The following is a 16,055-nucleotide window of genomic DNA, read 5'->3' as shown; positions in this document are numbered from 1 at the left end:
ATTAAATATCTTGGGCCAGGTGTGAGACAGGTGTAAAAGCCAGATCGTTTACTGGCTAATATGTATCAATTTTTATTAACTGTATGCAGTGTGCTTATTTTAATGACATGCTATTCATGATGAGATGAGGGTAGTATCTCAAACTTGCATGGATAAGCCTCTTGGGCAGGGATAGGCAAGGTGTCTGTACACGGACACTGGTGTCCGTGACTAGCCCTTCCAGTGTCCGCCACAACCTTAGTATATCTTTTCTTTCTGATTAAATAATAGGAATAAAAAAATATATGTAGTGTGAATAAAGTTAGTGGCTTGTCAAAAAACTGCTAACGATATTGGGTGATAAGTTATGGAATAAATAAAGCCTGAGTGAAATACTGGATGTGTATCTGCATCTGTATAATAACACCCAGCTCTATACACAGACACAGTAGTGACACTGGCACATGCGTATAGCCAGAGAAGGGCTGGTTATAGGGTCAGTGGTATCTGCATCAGTATAATAACACCCAGCGCTATATAATTACACAGTAGTGACATTGGCACATGGGTATAGCCAGAGAAGGGCTGGTTATAGGGTCAGTGGTATCTGCATCTGTATAATAACACCCAGCTCTATACACAGACACAGTAGTGACACTGGCACATGCGTATAGCCAGAGAAGGGCTGGTTATAGGGTCAGTGGTATCTGCATCAGTATAATAACACCCAGCGCTATATAATTACACAGTAGTGACATTGGCACATGGGTATAGCCAGAGGAGGGCTGGTTATAGAATCAGTGGTATCTGCATCAGTATAATAACACCTAGCACTATATAATGACACAGTAGTGACACTGGCTCATGCGTATAGCCAGACAAGGGCTGGTTATAGGGTTAGTGGTATCTGGATCAGTATAACAACACCTAGCACTATATGACACAGTAGTGACACTGGCACATGTGTATAGCCAGAGGAGGGCTGGTTATAGGGTCAGTGGTATCTGCATCAGTATAATAACACCCAGCACTATATAATGACACAGTAGTGACACTGGCTCATGGGTATAGCCAGAGAAGGGCTGGTTATAGGGTCAGTGGTATCTGCATCAGTATAATAACACCCAGCACTATATAATGACACAGTAGTGACACTGGCTCATGGGTATAGCCAGAGGAGGGCTGGTTATAGGGTCAGTGGTATCTGCATCAGTATAATAACACCAAGCACTATATAATGACACAGTAGTGACACTGGCACATGGGTATAGCCAGAGGAGGGCTGGTTATAGAATCAGTGGTATCTGCATCAGTATAATAACACCCAGAGCTATATAATGACACAGTAGTGACACTGGCACATGGGTATAGCCAGAGGAGGGCTGGTTATAAGATCAGTGGTATCTGCATCAGTATAATAACACCCAGCGCTATATAATGACACAGTAGTGACACTGGCACATGGGTATAGCCAGAGGAGGGCTGGTTATAGGATCAGTGGTATCTGCATCAGTATAATACCCAGCACTATATAATGACACAGTAGTGACACTGGCACATGGGTATAGCCAGAGGAGGGCTGGTTATAGGATCAGTGGTATCTGCATCAGTATAATAACACCCAGCACTATATAATGACACAGTAGTGACACTGGCTCATGGGTATAGACAGATGAGGGCTGGTTATAGAATCAGTGGTATCTGCATCAGTATAATAACACCAAGCACTATATAATGACACAGTAGTGACACTGGCTCATGGGTATAGACAGATGAGGGCTGGTTATAGGATCAGTGGTATCTGCATCAGTATAATAACACCCAGCACTATATAATGACACAGTAGTGACACTGGCACATGGGTATAGCCAGAGGAGGGCTGGTTATAGGATCAGTAGTATCTGCATCTGTATAATAACACCCAGCACTATATGACACAGTAGTGACACTGGCACATGGGTATAGCCAGAGGAGGGCTGGTTATAGGATCAGTGGTATCTGCATCAGTGTAATAACACCCAGCACTATATAATGACACAGTAGTGACACTGGCTCATGGGTATAGACAGAGGAGGGCTGGTTATAGGGTCAGTGGTATCTGCATCAGTATAATAACACCCAGCGCTATATAATGACATAGTAGTGACACTGGCACATGGGTATAGACAGATGAGGGCTGGTTATAGGATCAGTGGTATCTGCATCAGTGTAATAACACCCAGCACTATATAATGACACAGTAGTGACACTGGCTCATGGGTATAGACAGAGGAGGGCTGGTTATAGGGTCAGTGGTATCTGCATCAGTATAATAACACCCAGCGCTATATAATGACACAGTAGTGACACTGGCTCATGGGTATAGCCAGAGGAGGGCTGGTTATAGGGTCAGTGGTATCTGTATCAGTATAATAACACCCAGCACTATATAATGACACAGTAGTGACACTGGCTCATGGGTATAGACAGATGAGGGCTGGTTATAGAATCAGTGGTATCTACATCAGTATAATAAAACCCAGCACTATATGACACAGTAGTGACACTGGCACATGGGTATAGCCAGAGGAGGGCTGGTTATAGAATCAGTGGTATCTGCATCAGTATAATAAAACCCAGCACTATATGACACAGTAGTGACACTGGCACATGGGTATAGCCAGAGGAGGGCTGGTTATAGAATCAGTGGTATCTGCATCAGTATAATAACACCCAGCACTATATAATGACACAGTAGTGACACTGGCTCATGGGTATAGCCAGAGGAGGACTGGTTATAGGATCAGTGGTCTCTGCATCAGTATAATAACACCCAGCGCTATATAATGGCACAGTAGTGACACTGGCTCATGGGTATAGACAGAGGAGGGCTGGTTATAGGGTCAGTGGTATCTGCATCAGTATAATAACACCCAGCGCTATATAATGACATAGTAGTGACACTGGCACATGGGTATAGACAGATGAGGGCTGGTTATAGGATCAGTGGTATCTGCATCAGTGTAATAACACCCAGCACTATATAATGACACAGTAGTGACACTGGCTCATGGGTATAGACAGAGGAGGGCTGGTTATAGGGTCAGTGGTATCTGCATCAGTATAATAACACCCAGCGCTATATAATGACACAGTAGTGACACTGGCTCATGGGTATAGCCAGAGGAGGGCTGGTTATAGGGTCAGTGGTATCTGTATCAGTATAATAACACCCAGCACTATATAATGACACAGTAGTGACACTGGCTCATGGGTATAGACAGATGAGGGCTGGTTATAGAATCAGTGGTATCTACATCAGTATAATAAAACCCAGCACTATATGACACAGTAGTGACACTGGCACATGGGTATAGCCAGAGGAGGGCTGGTTATAGAATCAGTGGTATCTGCATCAGTATAATAAAACCCAGCACTATATGACACAGTAGTGACACTGGCACATGGGTATAGCCAGAGGAGGGCTGGTTATAGAATCAGTGGTATCTGCATCAGTATAATAACACCCAGCACTATATAATGACACAGTAGTGACACTGGCTCATGGGTATAGCCAGAGGAGGACTGGTTATAGGATCAGTGGTCTCTGCATCAGTATAATAACACCCAGCGCTATATAATGGCACAGTAGTAAGACTGGCTCATGGGTATAGCCAGAGGAGAGCTGATTATAGGATCAGTGGTATCTGCATCAGTATAATAACACCCAGCACTATATAATGACACAGTAGTGACACAGGCACATGGGTATAGCCAGAGGAGGGCTGGTTATAGGATCAGTGGTATCTGCATCAGTATAATAACACCCAGCACTATATAATGACACAGTAGTGACACTGGCACATGGGTATAGCCAGAGGAGGGCTGGTTATAGGGTCAGTGGTATCTGCATCAGTATAATAACACCCAGCGCTATATAATGACACAGTAGTGACACTGGCACATGGGTATAGCCAGAGGAGGGCTGGTTATAGGATCAGTGGTATCTGCATCAGTATAATAACACCCAGCACTATATAATGACACAGTAGTGACACTGGCTCCTGGGTATAGCCAGAGGAGGGCTGGTTATAGGATCAGTGGTATCTGCATCAGTATAATAACACCCAGCACTATATAATGACACAGTAGTAACACTGGCTCATGGGTATAGCCAGAGGAGGGCTGGTTATAGGTTCAGTGTTATCTGCATCAGTATAATAACACCCAGAGCTATATAATGACACAGTAGTGACACTGGCTCATAGGTATAGCCAGAGGATGGCTGGTTATAGGGTCAGTGGTATCAGCTTCAGTATAATACCCAGCGCTATATAATGACACAGTAGTGACACTGGCTCATGGGTATAGCCAGAGGATGGCTGGTTATAGGGTCAGTGGTATCTGCATCAGTATAATAACACCCAGCACTATATAATGACACAGTAGTGACACTGGCTCATGGGTATAGCCAGAGGAGGGCTGGTTATAGGGTCAGTGGTATCTGTATCAGTATAATAACACCCAGCACTATATAATGACACAGTAGTGACACTGGCACATGGGTATAGCCAGACAAGGGCTGGTTATAGGATCAGTGGTATCTGCATCAGTATAATAACACCCAGCACTATATAATGACAAAGTAGTGACACTGGCTCATGGGTATAGCCAGACAAGGGCTGGTTATAGGATCAGTGGTATCTGTATCAGTATAATAACACCCAGCACTATATAATGACACAGTAGTGATACTGGCACATGGGTATAGCCAGAGGATGGCTGGTTATAGGGTCAGTGGTCTCTGCATCAGTATAATCACATCAAACACTATAAAATAATGTTTTTAATTTCAAATGTACCTTGGTGTCCTTCACTAAGGTCTGTACTTTGGAAAATGTCTGCCACAGCCTTTCTGTGCCTATCCCTACTCTTGGGTGCTTTCTGTATTGTACAGATGATTGTATATATAATAATATTAAGCTCCATAGTTTAAAGGGACATAAAACACAAGCATGTTTGATTCAGACAGAGCATACCATTTTTAAAAACTTTCAACTTTGTTTCATTTTCTTGGTTTCCTTTATTGGAGGAGCAGCAATGCACTACCGAGAGCTAGCTGAACACATCTGTAGGCCAATGGAAACAGGCATATATGAGCAGCCACCAATTAGCAGCTAGCTCCCAGCTTCTGAGCCTACCTAGGTATTATTTTCAACAAAAGATGCCAAGAGAACAAAGCAAATTAGATCAAAGTAAAATGGAAAGTTGTTCAAAATTGTATGCTCTATCTGTATCATGAAATAAATATTTTGGGTTTCATGTCCCTTTAACTTGAAAACAAAATGCAACTCTGAATGTTTGATTCACAAGTGAAACTAAGGTGTCATTTTAATGTGCATAAATATGCATTTATCTGATGTGAGTTTTATGTTTGGAAATTATTTTATACAATCCAGTTTCTAATCCCGCTGAATTTTTATATTGATGTATTTTTTAAATACATTCTACAGCAATAAGGACACATTTCTGAAATATTTAAATAAAGTTTTCTTGTTTTGAAATGTTTGTTAAAGCCATAGCTTATATCTGAAAGGAAGTGCATGCTATTTGCTTTTAGCAGCAAGTCATGTGACTGCAAAAAGTTAATGTGATTGGATGGTTCTCAACAATTTTATGATTCATTGTGGTTTTTTTTTTAATTACCTATGAAATGTTGTTTCATAGAATACTGGGTATGTCCATCCTCGACAGCGACTGTCTGCTTTCCGGCCCTGGTCCCCAGCCATTTCAGCAAATGAAAAAGAACTCTCCACCCATCTACCAGCACTGATTAGAGATAGGTAAGTGTCATTTAAGTCATTTAACATTTTCAGGGTATTTTAGCAATTTTTTTTTTCATCTTTGTGGTTATAAACATAATATTTCTAAAATTATGTAATGTGTCTCTACAAAAATTTAAGTAAAACATTTCTTTGTGGACATAGCAAGAAGTTCTTTCTACCCAAAGACCTACTACTCATTTAAAACAATGGTTCAAGCTAAAATCAGTAGTCATAAACCGTCAAATTGATCAGTCAATTATGCATTTCCAAAGTATAATTGATCATTAATTGTTAAAATTATTTCAAATGATTCTTTACCAACATATAAAATCCAGTAATGCAGTTACTCCTGTGCAACAGGCATTTTAGTTCAATATCTGAAAGTGCTAATACATTGTTTATTTTGTTCAGACTTTAAGTTTTTGTTTTTTTCTTTAATACAGCTTTTACAATTACAAGAGCTTTGAGAATCTCGTTGCTCCAAATGTGGCACTAACACCACCTGCCCAACAGAAAGTAATCACAAGCCCGCCATGCGCCCCAGCCGTGCCAAGAAACACTCATACAACAGGCAGTCCTGCTCAGTCACGGAAACGAAGGCCCACGGCAGAACTGCCCACGGTGCCCGAGACACCAGCCCCTTCAGTGCCCATCAGAGAAGAGGAGAAAGAGTCTGAAACAGAGATTGAGGTGGAAAACAGAGAAGAATGTAAGTGTGAGTTGATTTTTTATTATTATTATTTATTGTTTTTTTTTTATCCAATTCTGTTTTAATATATTGAAATCCCTCTTGCGCATTTTTTATTGCATTGTCTTTGGCTTCTTCACTGATCCGTTACTCTCTGCATAGCATGTTGCAAGGCCAAAGAATCTGAATCTTACAATATTCACTTCTACCTTTCCGGGTTCTATGAAAAAAACAAAACAAATTTAGAGCTAGGTTACTGGAAAAGCTTACAAAATAGTCAAAGTACCTTTAACATGCCTATTAAAGGCATTATGAGGTTTAGAACCCTTTAACAATACCCTGGGCATCTCAAATTTAAAGTGATACTTTTTTTTTTCTTCATGTTTATTTAAAAAAAATACCAGTTGTTACACAATAAAATGGGGCAACTTTGTCAGTAGAGGCATTTTATATATAGTACTGATGAAAAAGATTGATTGTTGATTTTTGCTTTCTATGATTTAAGGGTGGGCGTCGAAGAAAAAAAAATCACATATAAAAGATTAATGGATTATGCTTACGAGTCAAATTACAGTAGCTAATCTGTGCTGTTTTATGATGCCCAGGGTATCACCTTGCCAGGATATATGAATCATGAGGGTCATGCTCAGGTCATTGAGCTATTTTATACAATGTTTGTCCTGTAATATTGGTGTTATATGCAGTGAATGGTGCCAAGCATTTTTATTGCCGACGATTTCTGTTTTGGCTGTACATATTTCAGGCCATTAAGAGATTTCCTGCATATTTATGCTGTTTTGAAAAGAATGTAGATTTGAAATCATTCTTCAACCTGTGATCCAGTATAACCTAGAAAATGTTCCAAAATTATAATAAAATATTTCTTAAATATATTGTCCAAAGGAACATTAAATGTTAACTACTACATAAAATGTTTAATAACGCATGGTTAAAAAAGTAAAGCACTTTTATTATTTTTACGTGCCTTTTCTGTAATTTACCTCTGGAACTTTTCCACTCCCCTAAAAGGGGTGGAATTTACTACACAGTGATTTGCAGGTGCTGTTTAATGCTTCAAACAACATGATTTGCATATGGTTTGGCATTGGCCACAGCAAAAGAGAGGTCTTTAAGAACAATAGGTCAAACAAGTCTGCTCGCATTTCCTATAATGTTCAAAGGATAACCTTATAGTCATCGTGGGCATTCTTGAAGTCCCCCACCATGTAATTATGAAGTATATGCACAAAGTTCTATATTCTCCCTTTTTTTCTTAAGCTTAGATCTTGAAAAAGTTTAGTCTTCGTGGGCTTGTCCACCATAATGTTAGGTTTGACTTTCTGTACCTAAATAACTTAAAGGGATAGAAAGGTCAAAATGAAAATGTACATAGATGCATTTCGGTTTTGAAAATAAAAATTTTTACTAAACAATTCTATTATCAAAAATGCTTTTAATAAAGGTTATTAGTGTTTTTCAGCAACATAAGTGCCCTGTGCACCAGCATTCAATCACCACATCTTCTCAGAGAGTCAACAGTGGCTTGTATGATGCAACTTGTTTTCACTGACGCTAATACACAGCACTGCCAGCTTTCTAAGAATGTGTGGCATTTGAATACTGGTGCACGGGCCCTCACAGCATATGTGTGTTTGCTGCTAAAAAACAGTAATGACATTTACTAGAAGCATTTTTGCTAATGCACCCATACGCGTTTCAATTTTGACCCTTTTTAACATAAATGAATACATCTGATAATTCTTTTTTTCTTTTGCATTTTCCCCTTTAGTTACCTCTTCATTGTCTTCACTGTCTTCTCCCTCCTTCACGTCCTCGAGTTCGGCTAAAGAGTTGAGCTCTCCAGGTATGGTAGCTCCAACTGTGATCAGCACTTCATATGAGATGGTATCCCACAGCGATCCTCATAGCAGTGGATTAGAGGCAGAGTTGGAACATCTAAGGCAAGCGCTAGACAGTGGTCTTGATTCCAAGGAAGCCAAAGAAAAGTTCCTTCACGAAGTAGTTAAAATGAGAGTAAAGCAAGAAGAGAAGCTTAATGCTGCTTTGCAAGCCAAGAGGAGTCTTCAGCAGGTAATATTTAAATTTTGTAAACAGTCAAATATTTGTCACAAATTTCAACAAATTTCTGATATTTAATTTACATCAAAAACATGTAGTCAAACATGCAGATTGTTTTTAATATTTCACTTTGTTGTTTCCAATTTTGTTTTATATTGAACTAAAGACATTCTAATAAAATGCTACAATTGATAAGAGAAGTTTATTATTAAAAGCTTGTTGCAAATTGTGTCTTATTTCTCACTGCAAAGGAGATAGAAGCATATTTAAATTTGCATACAGGAACCACAGTGCTTAGGGTTCCTGAACTCCATGTGTGCAGTGAACCAATCGGAAGTTAGCCACTAAACATCTACTGTGTCCTGCTCTGCAGTGGCACAAGAGCATGTGTGTGATTCAAGAGTTTAATGATGTCTTTAAACCATTTTGCAAAGGGTTAAACATGTAGTTTTTGAGAAGGATGCATGTAATAATAAAATGTTCAATTGAGTATTTTATTATTAAAATAGAATTTCCTTTAAAAAGACACTGACACTTCCAATCCACTCAACTTCATTTTGAAGCCACTGTCATTTGGGACAAACCTCCCACTTTAAAAAAAAATAAATAAAAAAAATGTTATGGCAGCTACATTGAAAACAAAAAACAATGGGTTAAGTTCCAATCCAGATTTGCTGAAAATAAGTCCTTCACACGAGTCAATTTCTGTTAATAATAGACACGCTTAATTATTTGTGTGAAGGTATATGTAGGAGCCTGAAATCCCAAGATATAGATATTTTTCATAAATCATGAGATTTGCAAGTTTTCTCCAGCTGTGAGATAATAATTGTACTCCAGGCAGGAGACAGCTTTTCTCCTTACCATCTTACAAGATGAATCATGGCCGCTTCCTTCCCTAAACTGCAGAGTTTCTAATTCTGGTTTAGCGAAAGTCGATTCTGAGGCCCAAGTTAACAATGGCTTGGCTGGGAAGTGAGATTATTGCAAGGGAAAAGGATTTCCCATGACATAGCAACTGGGTGTTACTTAATAGAAATATGTTGTTGTGCATGTTAGTATCAGAGAGAGGAAGTTTCATTTCTGGTCTGATATTTTTTTTCCCTCCCCAATTTTCATCCTGTAAAACTTGTCTGATATATTAGTATCAACTAAATATTTGTAATGCATTTTCCTTTGAAAACCATGCAGCATATTTTGAGTAAGATAAAGGAATATGTTGTGTCTTGAGATACAATTTAAAAATCTAATATATCATTATTTATTATGTCTTCTTATGGGATCCATAAATAGTCCAAACCTCTAGTGAGGTTTATAAATGTTATGTGACCTCAGAGCTAGAATAGGGTGATATTGCTTAGTTTCTTTAACTTTGTAATGCCTACTAAGGTTTCACCTCCTTTTTTTTTTTTTTTTAGGAACTGGAATTCTTGCGGGTGGCAAAGAAAGAAAAGTTAAGAGAAGCGACAGAAGCCAAACGTAATTTAAGAAAAGAAATTGAGCGCTTAAGGGCAGAGAATGAAAAGAAAATGAAAGAGGCTAACGAATCACGGTTACGCCTGAAGAGGGAGCTAGAACAAGCCAGGCAAATTAGGGTGTGCGACAAAGGCTGCGAAGCTGGCAGGATACGAGTGAAATACTCTGCCCAGGTAACGTTTCGAAGAAACCATCGAACAAACATTATATATTATCATTGACTGGATCATCAAGTTTTTACATTATCAACGTAGAATTTTAGCTGAAAAATTTGATCTTTGTATTTGATCTTTATAAAAAAAAAAAAAGTATGATATAGTTTTGTGAAGCAAGGGGTAAAGTAGTTTTGGTTTTGTTTGAAAATAGTCCGTCAATAACGGGAAGGGGAGTGTACTGATTCTACTTATGTGAGACATGCCAAGTTAGGAGACCAGAAACAGGAAATGATGTGGACTTCCTCTCTAGCATACGGCTGATAAGAAGCATCCAGACTAAACATTGCTAGATTGAGAAATGCACTGGGTGTTACCTGCAGCTCACTTCCACTTCAGAAGAAGAAAAAATACCAAGCGCAGCTGATAGCTGATCAAGAAACTTGGCTCATGAGAATGTTTTTCTAGCACGCAGTTACCTTGGGAATTCAGCCTAGCCTGTCTCCCTGGTGACGCTGCTTAATGTATACTTGCACCATCCTCCAGTTTCCTAAATACTGTCACACTGTTGTTCATATGCAAATTTCATTCATCGTCATTGTGGTTGCACAGTACATCTCCCAGGTGTCTTTTTTTCACTAGCCTGCAAATGCTTCAAGCTAAAGTTCAATGCTATGGGCGCTCGACTGAATTAGAATACCAGTGTCTAAGCACGTCTGTGTTTGACCTTGAGAAAATAGCCTCTGCTTCCTTGTTACATGAAGATCAAAATTAGATTAACATTTCACGTGTGGCCACAGCATTACTCAATGCAATAATTAAATTAAAAATGGCAAAAGAAATATGTAAATGTAATTGTTTGCCTTATTACTGCATCAAGTAATTATCCACGAATACTTCACAGGGAGTCGCAGCTTCCTTTGTCAAGGTCATAATAGGGTCACCCTACAAGAATATTTCTATAACCGCTAGATAAGTAGCCTGCTGCTGTTTAAAAAAAAAAAAATGCTTGACACACATTTGTGAGTTTCCTTTCTGCGTCTATCATAGCAGTGCCTTTAGGTTAAAAAAAAATAATAGAATAATGTTTTTGCCTTATTGGGAGGAAAATGAGTACTTTATTAGAGGCACAGTAAAACTCAAAAATACATTGTCCATAATATGTTTACATAAACACAGTTTTAAAAAAACCCATTTGTAATGTACTTTCAATATTTATTTTACCTTCTTTTCTTCCAATTTAAAGGGACAGTATACACCAACTTTCCTATAACTGCGTGTAATAGATACCACTATAAAAAAAATATGTACAGATACTGATCTAAAAATCCAGTATAAAACCTTTTAAAAGCTTACTTAGAAGCTTCCATTCAAAGGGGCTGAGAAAGCAGGAAGAGTAGACACCCCCCCCCCAAATGAAAAGACCCATTACACATACAGAAGCAAGCAGGAATTTGTAGACTTCAGTCTACATCTGATACTGTGGGGCTTGGTTAGGAGTCTGAAAATCAGCACAATGTTATTAACAAATAAGCAAAACTATACATTGTTACAAAAACAGATGGGCTTTATAAATGTCCTTTTGATTGGTGATATTACCTATGCATATACCAATAGATAAAAATGAATGTCCCTTTAACAGTCAAATGCCATCATCTACACTTCTACTAGATAGTTACTCTAGGCCACTGGTCCTTAGGACTCCCTAACAGGCCAGAATTTGAGGAGATCTGTATGGGAGCACAGGTGAACTAATCAGTCGATTAGTAAACACGGTTATTTAACCTGTTCTCACACGAGGTAATCCTGAAAATCTGGCCTGTTGGAGAAAACCAGTGCCCTAGACACAATGCTTATGTGATCTTATATTTAGAACATTGTTATATTCTGAAATCATTAATGTTTTTTTGTTTTTTTTCCTTTAAAATTTTTAGATTGAAGATCTGCAAACAAAGCTCCAACATGCAGACCACGACAGAGACCAGCTCCGGGCAGATCTAACTCTAGAAAGAGAAGCCAGAGAACATTTGGAAAAAGTTGTGAAGGACCTTCAAGAACAGCTTTGGGCCAAGTCTAGTAACCTTCCCAGCAGTGAACACACAAGGAAAGACATAGAAAATTAAAGAAAAAAACAAACAAACTTTTTTTATTAAAAAAACATTAATACCTTATCTATTCATATACAGAATTCTATGTATATGCGCAGGAAGGAGGAGGAGATTGTGCGATGTATGCATGTAAAGATGCATGTGTGTGTGTATGAGGTAGTGTGCGGTGGGGCACACACAAATAAATATGGACTTTCTCAATAGATGGAGGGAATTTGTTACTTTATACAACAGAAGCACTGAACCATGCCTCTCTGAACCTACACAGCACACCATCTTACTGTGCCTCAGACAGTGTGTTTATCAGCAAGAGTCCTTTTGACTCCCTGAAGAAACCATTTTTTGTCTATTTCTAATCATCTACAATTGATCAGCAGCATTCAATTAAATCAAGGTTTATAAAAAAAAAAAAGCAAGCATGAGCAACAGTTTTTACACTGATTTTTTTTTTCTTCTTTTGCTTGCTTGGAACACTTTGGAATTTACATTTTTTCTTATAAGCTATTTAATATATAAATATATATTAAAACGATGAGAACATTCTAAAGACTTGATATTGAAAAAAAAATGTACAAAAAAATAAATATAGAACCTATCAAACAAGATTTTTGTATAACAGACCTGAAAAACCTTGATGCACAATTTTAACTGACTTGTTACAGGATTTGGAATTTCTTTTGAAAATTCTCTCAACTACCCCCACACCCTAGACTTCAATGCCATATGTATGTCGACTGTGCAATGTATTTTGTAGCAAGCCATCAATAATAACCTTTGTCAACTGGACTCTCCTGCAGCAATTAAGTTTTACATCAGACCATGTTTGGAATTATTCAAAATGCTCCACTTTTTTTATTTTTATATATATATATTTTTATTGTTTTTATTTTAATTTTTCTTCAGAACTGCAAAAGAAGGACAAGTGTATCTGCATTTGTATGGGAGGGTGAAAAGACTGGTAAACTGATTTAATGGAACTGTTCAGCCTTAAAACCCAGTGTTTATGGATAGTAACATACCGATAAAGTGTGCATGGGCATATGTTCTGGCCAAGACTTGATCACAAAGTGAAAATATCTGAATAGAACAAAGGATATGCCTGGGCTGCTAAAAAGCTTACAGAAAGGATCTAGTATTAGGAATTCTTCTATCATTTGCAATCGGTTCTTAGTTTTCTGGTTAAACCTTTATTCTTTGTTACATCCAATGTATGTTTTATTTTTGCTCAGTTCAGTATTTTTTGTATCATGTTCACCTCCCGCATTTGTATGCTTGCTGGCAATGTAGAATGTTATCAAAACCTATAGAAAGCAGAAACTCTATTGCTGCTATATATGAAGCAACATTGTTTACCCAAAAACTCAAATTTCTATAATTTGGGATAGATGCATGATCACCAAGGGAAAAATGCAGCGTTACTTTTTTTTTAAATTTTTATTTTGTTTTAATATTTTTTTAGGTTATTAATTCTTTTAAAGATATGTATATAATTCATTTTTTTTTTTTTTTTTTTTAAACCTGCACTTTTCCATTAATGCAAAGTATGAACTGTTCCGGATAGTTAAACAAGAAAACTATTTACCATAAAGCACAATAAAAAATATGCAATAAACCTTGCACAGAGAATAGATAACTCCCCTCCTGTTTTTCTGACTCTCCAGCATATCTGTTCTGTACTTATCAGTTCTGAGGTGCTCTATACAAATTAGTTTTAAACTTAAAAATGCTTCTATTAAGACCTTATCATGGAGATTATCACAGACGTATATTTCTAAAAATGAAATGTTTATTAATATTCCTATAATAAATACATTTAAAAAAAATATTATGTCCTATCCTCAAATTATAGTTATTTAGTTGCATTAAGAAAGTATTTTTGTGAATCCAGTCAAATGCTCATTAATACGTTACCATGTTCTAAACAATAAATTGGTCGAACAACTTATATGCTAAAGTTACCATCAAGACAGTGCTGGTTGTTGTTTATTTGAAGGTGTTAAGTGTATTACAAGATGGTATCCAGCTCTTGAATTGGTTTTGGGGGATCATTGGTAAGTGACTGTATTGGAAATTATCCACTATGGATTTTTCCAGATTTAAACCTACTGCAGTTGTTAATATTACTACTTGGGGGTAACATCAGATACAGTTTAGTTGTTACAATGTAGTAAAACTTACAACTGTAGTAACATCTGGACCTTAGTAGATAGCGAATCTAGTTGGAAGTTTAATATAAAAAAGAATAGGGCACCAATATAGGTAGATTGTAAATAATCCAGCCTAAGGGAAACTGGCATACTGCTTGCAAATTCTTAGTCTTATGATTGAAGTTCTAGTTATCAATTCTTCGGTTTTAAATGTTTAAAATTGTTATTTATATTGTTTTAATTGCTTTTTATGTTATTCAGCTGCATCTTTTAGTTTTGTCTTTATGCATCCTTTGGGGCTTCTTGTTAACTGCAGCTATTGCTAAATACGTACTGAACTAGTCTTTTTTTTTTCTTTCTCAGATAGCATGGGAAATGTATGAATTACTTTCTAGGATTTTTTTACTTACAATTTTCATTTTTTTAAGATTACACAGGATGGCGGACTAAAAAAAAATATTTTCCTATTTTTTTTTTTTAATTATAACTGGTCATTTGATGATTTGACTACAAGAGCCATGTTTGAAGAATTACTGTATTCTCAGAATTTATATAATCTTGACTGCTTTGGTTTACCTTAAAGGTGAATAAACGTCTTACCGCAAAAATCCAGTTTGAAGGTGCAGTTCCACAAGTCTTTTTCAGTACTGACTTTTAATATGTTCCATAACCCCTAATATGTTAAATGTGTTTATTACTAACAACCAACGACTAAAAACAACCCTTTTTTTTTTTTTTTTTTTTTTGATCAACATTTTTAAACATGGTACATGGGGCAGTTTTTGATTCTGAACACACACTTTTTTGCTGTCTAATGGACAAATAAACTAGAATAATCCCTGAACAGTAACGCAGTGCTATATATATAATGTGCTGTCTGGTAACACATATTTCCAAAATACATATAACGGCTATTTCTCCAAAACCGACAAAAGCACAATACCCAAATTAAATTATATATCTAAGGAAATAAAGGGTCTCTAAAGAAACAAATCTAATCCTTCATTTTCAGAAGACCACTTCTTTTTTTATTAACATGACTTAGTCTCATCTATGTAGATCCATTTTAAAATGGTGACCACTGTACTTTTTTGTATAGTCTAAATACGTGCAGAGTTTTGTAAATTCCTCGTATTTTATTAATGTTGTTCCTCTAAAAGAATTGTTTTTTTATTTCTTTGGAGACAAGCGCCTGCAATGCTCCTTAATATATCTCTATCCGTTATCTAATGTTTCACACCCTCTTCTCTATAAGTGTCACTGCACCTTTGAATATTTCCACTGATAAACTTGGGTTTGTAAAAATGACTGCACACACAATGCAATTAATCAATCTCCTAAGTGTTTTTTTTTATTTTTTATTTAAAAAAAAAGAAGTAATTGTCATAGTTGGATCCATATTTTCGCTGCTAGTGGATCTATCAACAGTTTAGAAATAAAGAATGTATCTATATATAAATATAATAGTTTACGTTAACGGTCATTTTCCCTTTTAAGCAACCTCATACGAAATACTGCATTTTATAGTGCCCTGAACAGGTTTTTTTAGTGTCTCAATAGCCAGGGAAACTTGCATTACATTTGAATATGCTACAAGCCCAGTAGTTAAATGCTTTCCATTT

The 16,055-nt window shown here is 37.0% G+C and overlaps 1 protein-coding gene across 2 annotated transcripts in view; it reads left to right on the top strand.

Moving 5' to 3' along the window:
* The window catches only part of SKI (SKI proto-oncogene), a 124,453-nt gene extending 109,408 nt beyond the window's left edge, over positions 1-15,045 (top strand). Inside the window, exons 3-7 of one of the 2 annotated variants that reach the window (XM_053690354.1) lie at positions 5,686-5,801; positions 6,227-6,492; positions 8,261-8,562; positions 9,969-10,199; positions 12,113-15,045. In XM_053690354.1, coding sequence (XP_053546329.1) covers positions 5,686-5,801; positions 6,227-6,492; positions 8,261-8,562; positions 9,969-10,199; positions 12,113-12,301 — 1,104 coding nt within the window. In that variant the 3' untranslated portion in view covers positions 12,302-15,045. Of the gene's footprint in view, positions 1-5,685; positions 5,802-6,226; positions 6,499-8,260; positions 8,563-9,968; positions 10,200-12,112 lie in introns of both variants that reach the window. The other variant, XM_053690353.1, reaches the window with a different exon arrangement.
* Positions 15,046-16,055: the final 1,010 nt, after the last annotated feature.

This window comes from Bombina bombina, chromosome 8 (assembly GCF_027579735.1).
Source record: "Bombina bombina isolate aBomBom1 chromosome 8, aBomBom1.pri, whole genome shotgun sequence".
NCBI classification, from domain to species: domain Eukaryota; kingdom Metazoa; phylum Chordata; class Amphibia; order Anura; family Bombinatoridae; genus Bombina; species Bombina bombina.
The sequence above is the reverse complement of the archived record's forward strand: the minus strand, read 5'-3'. Positions and strand labels throughout refer to the sequence as shown.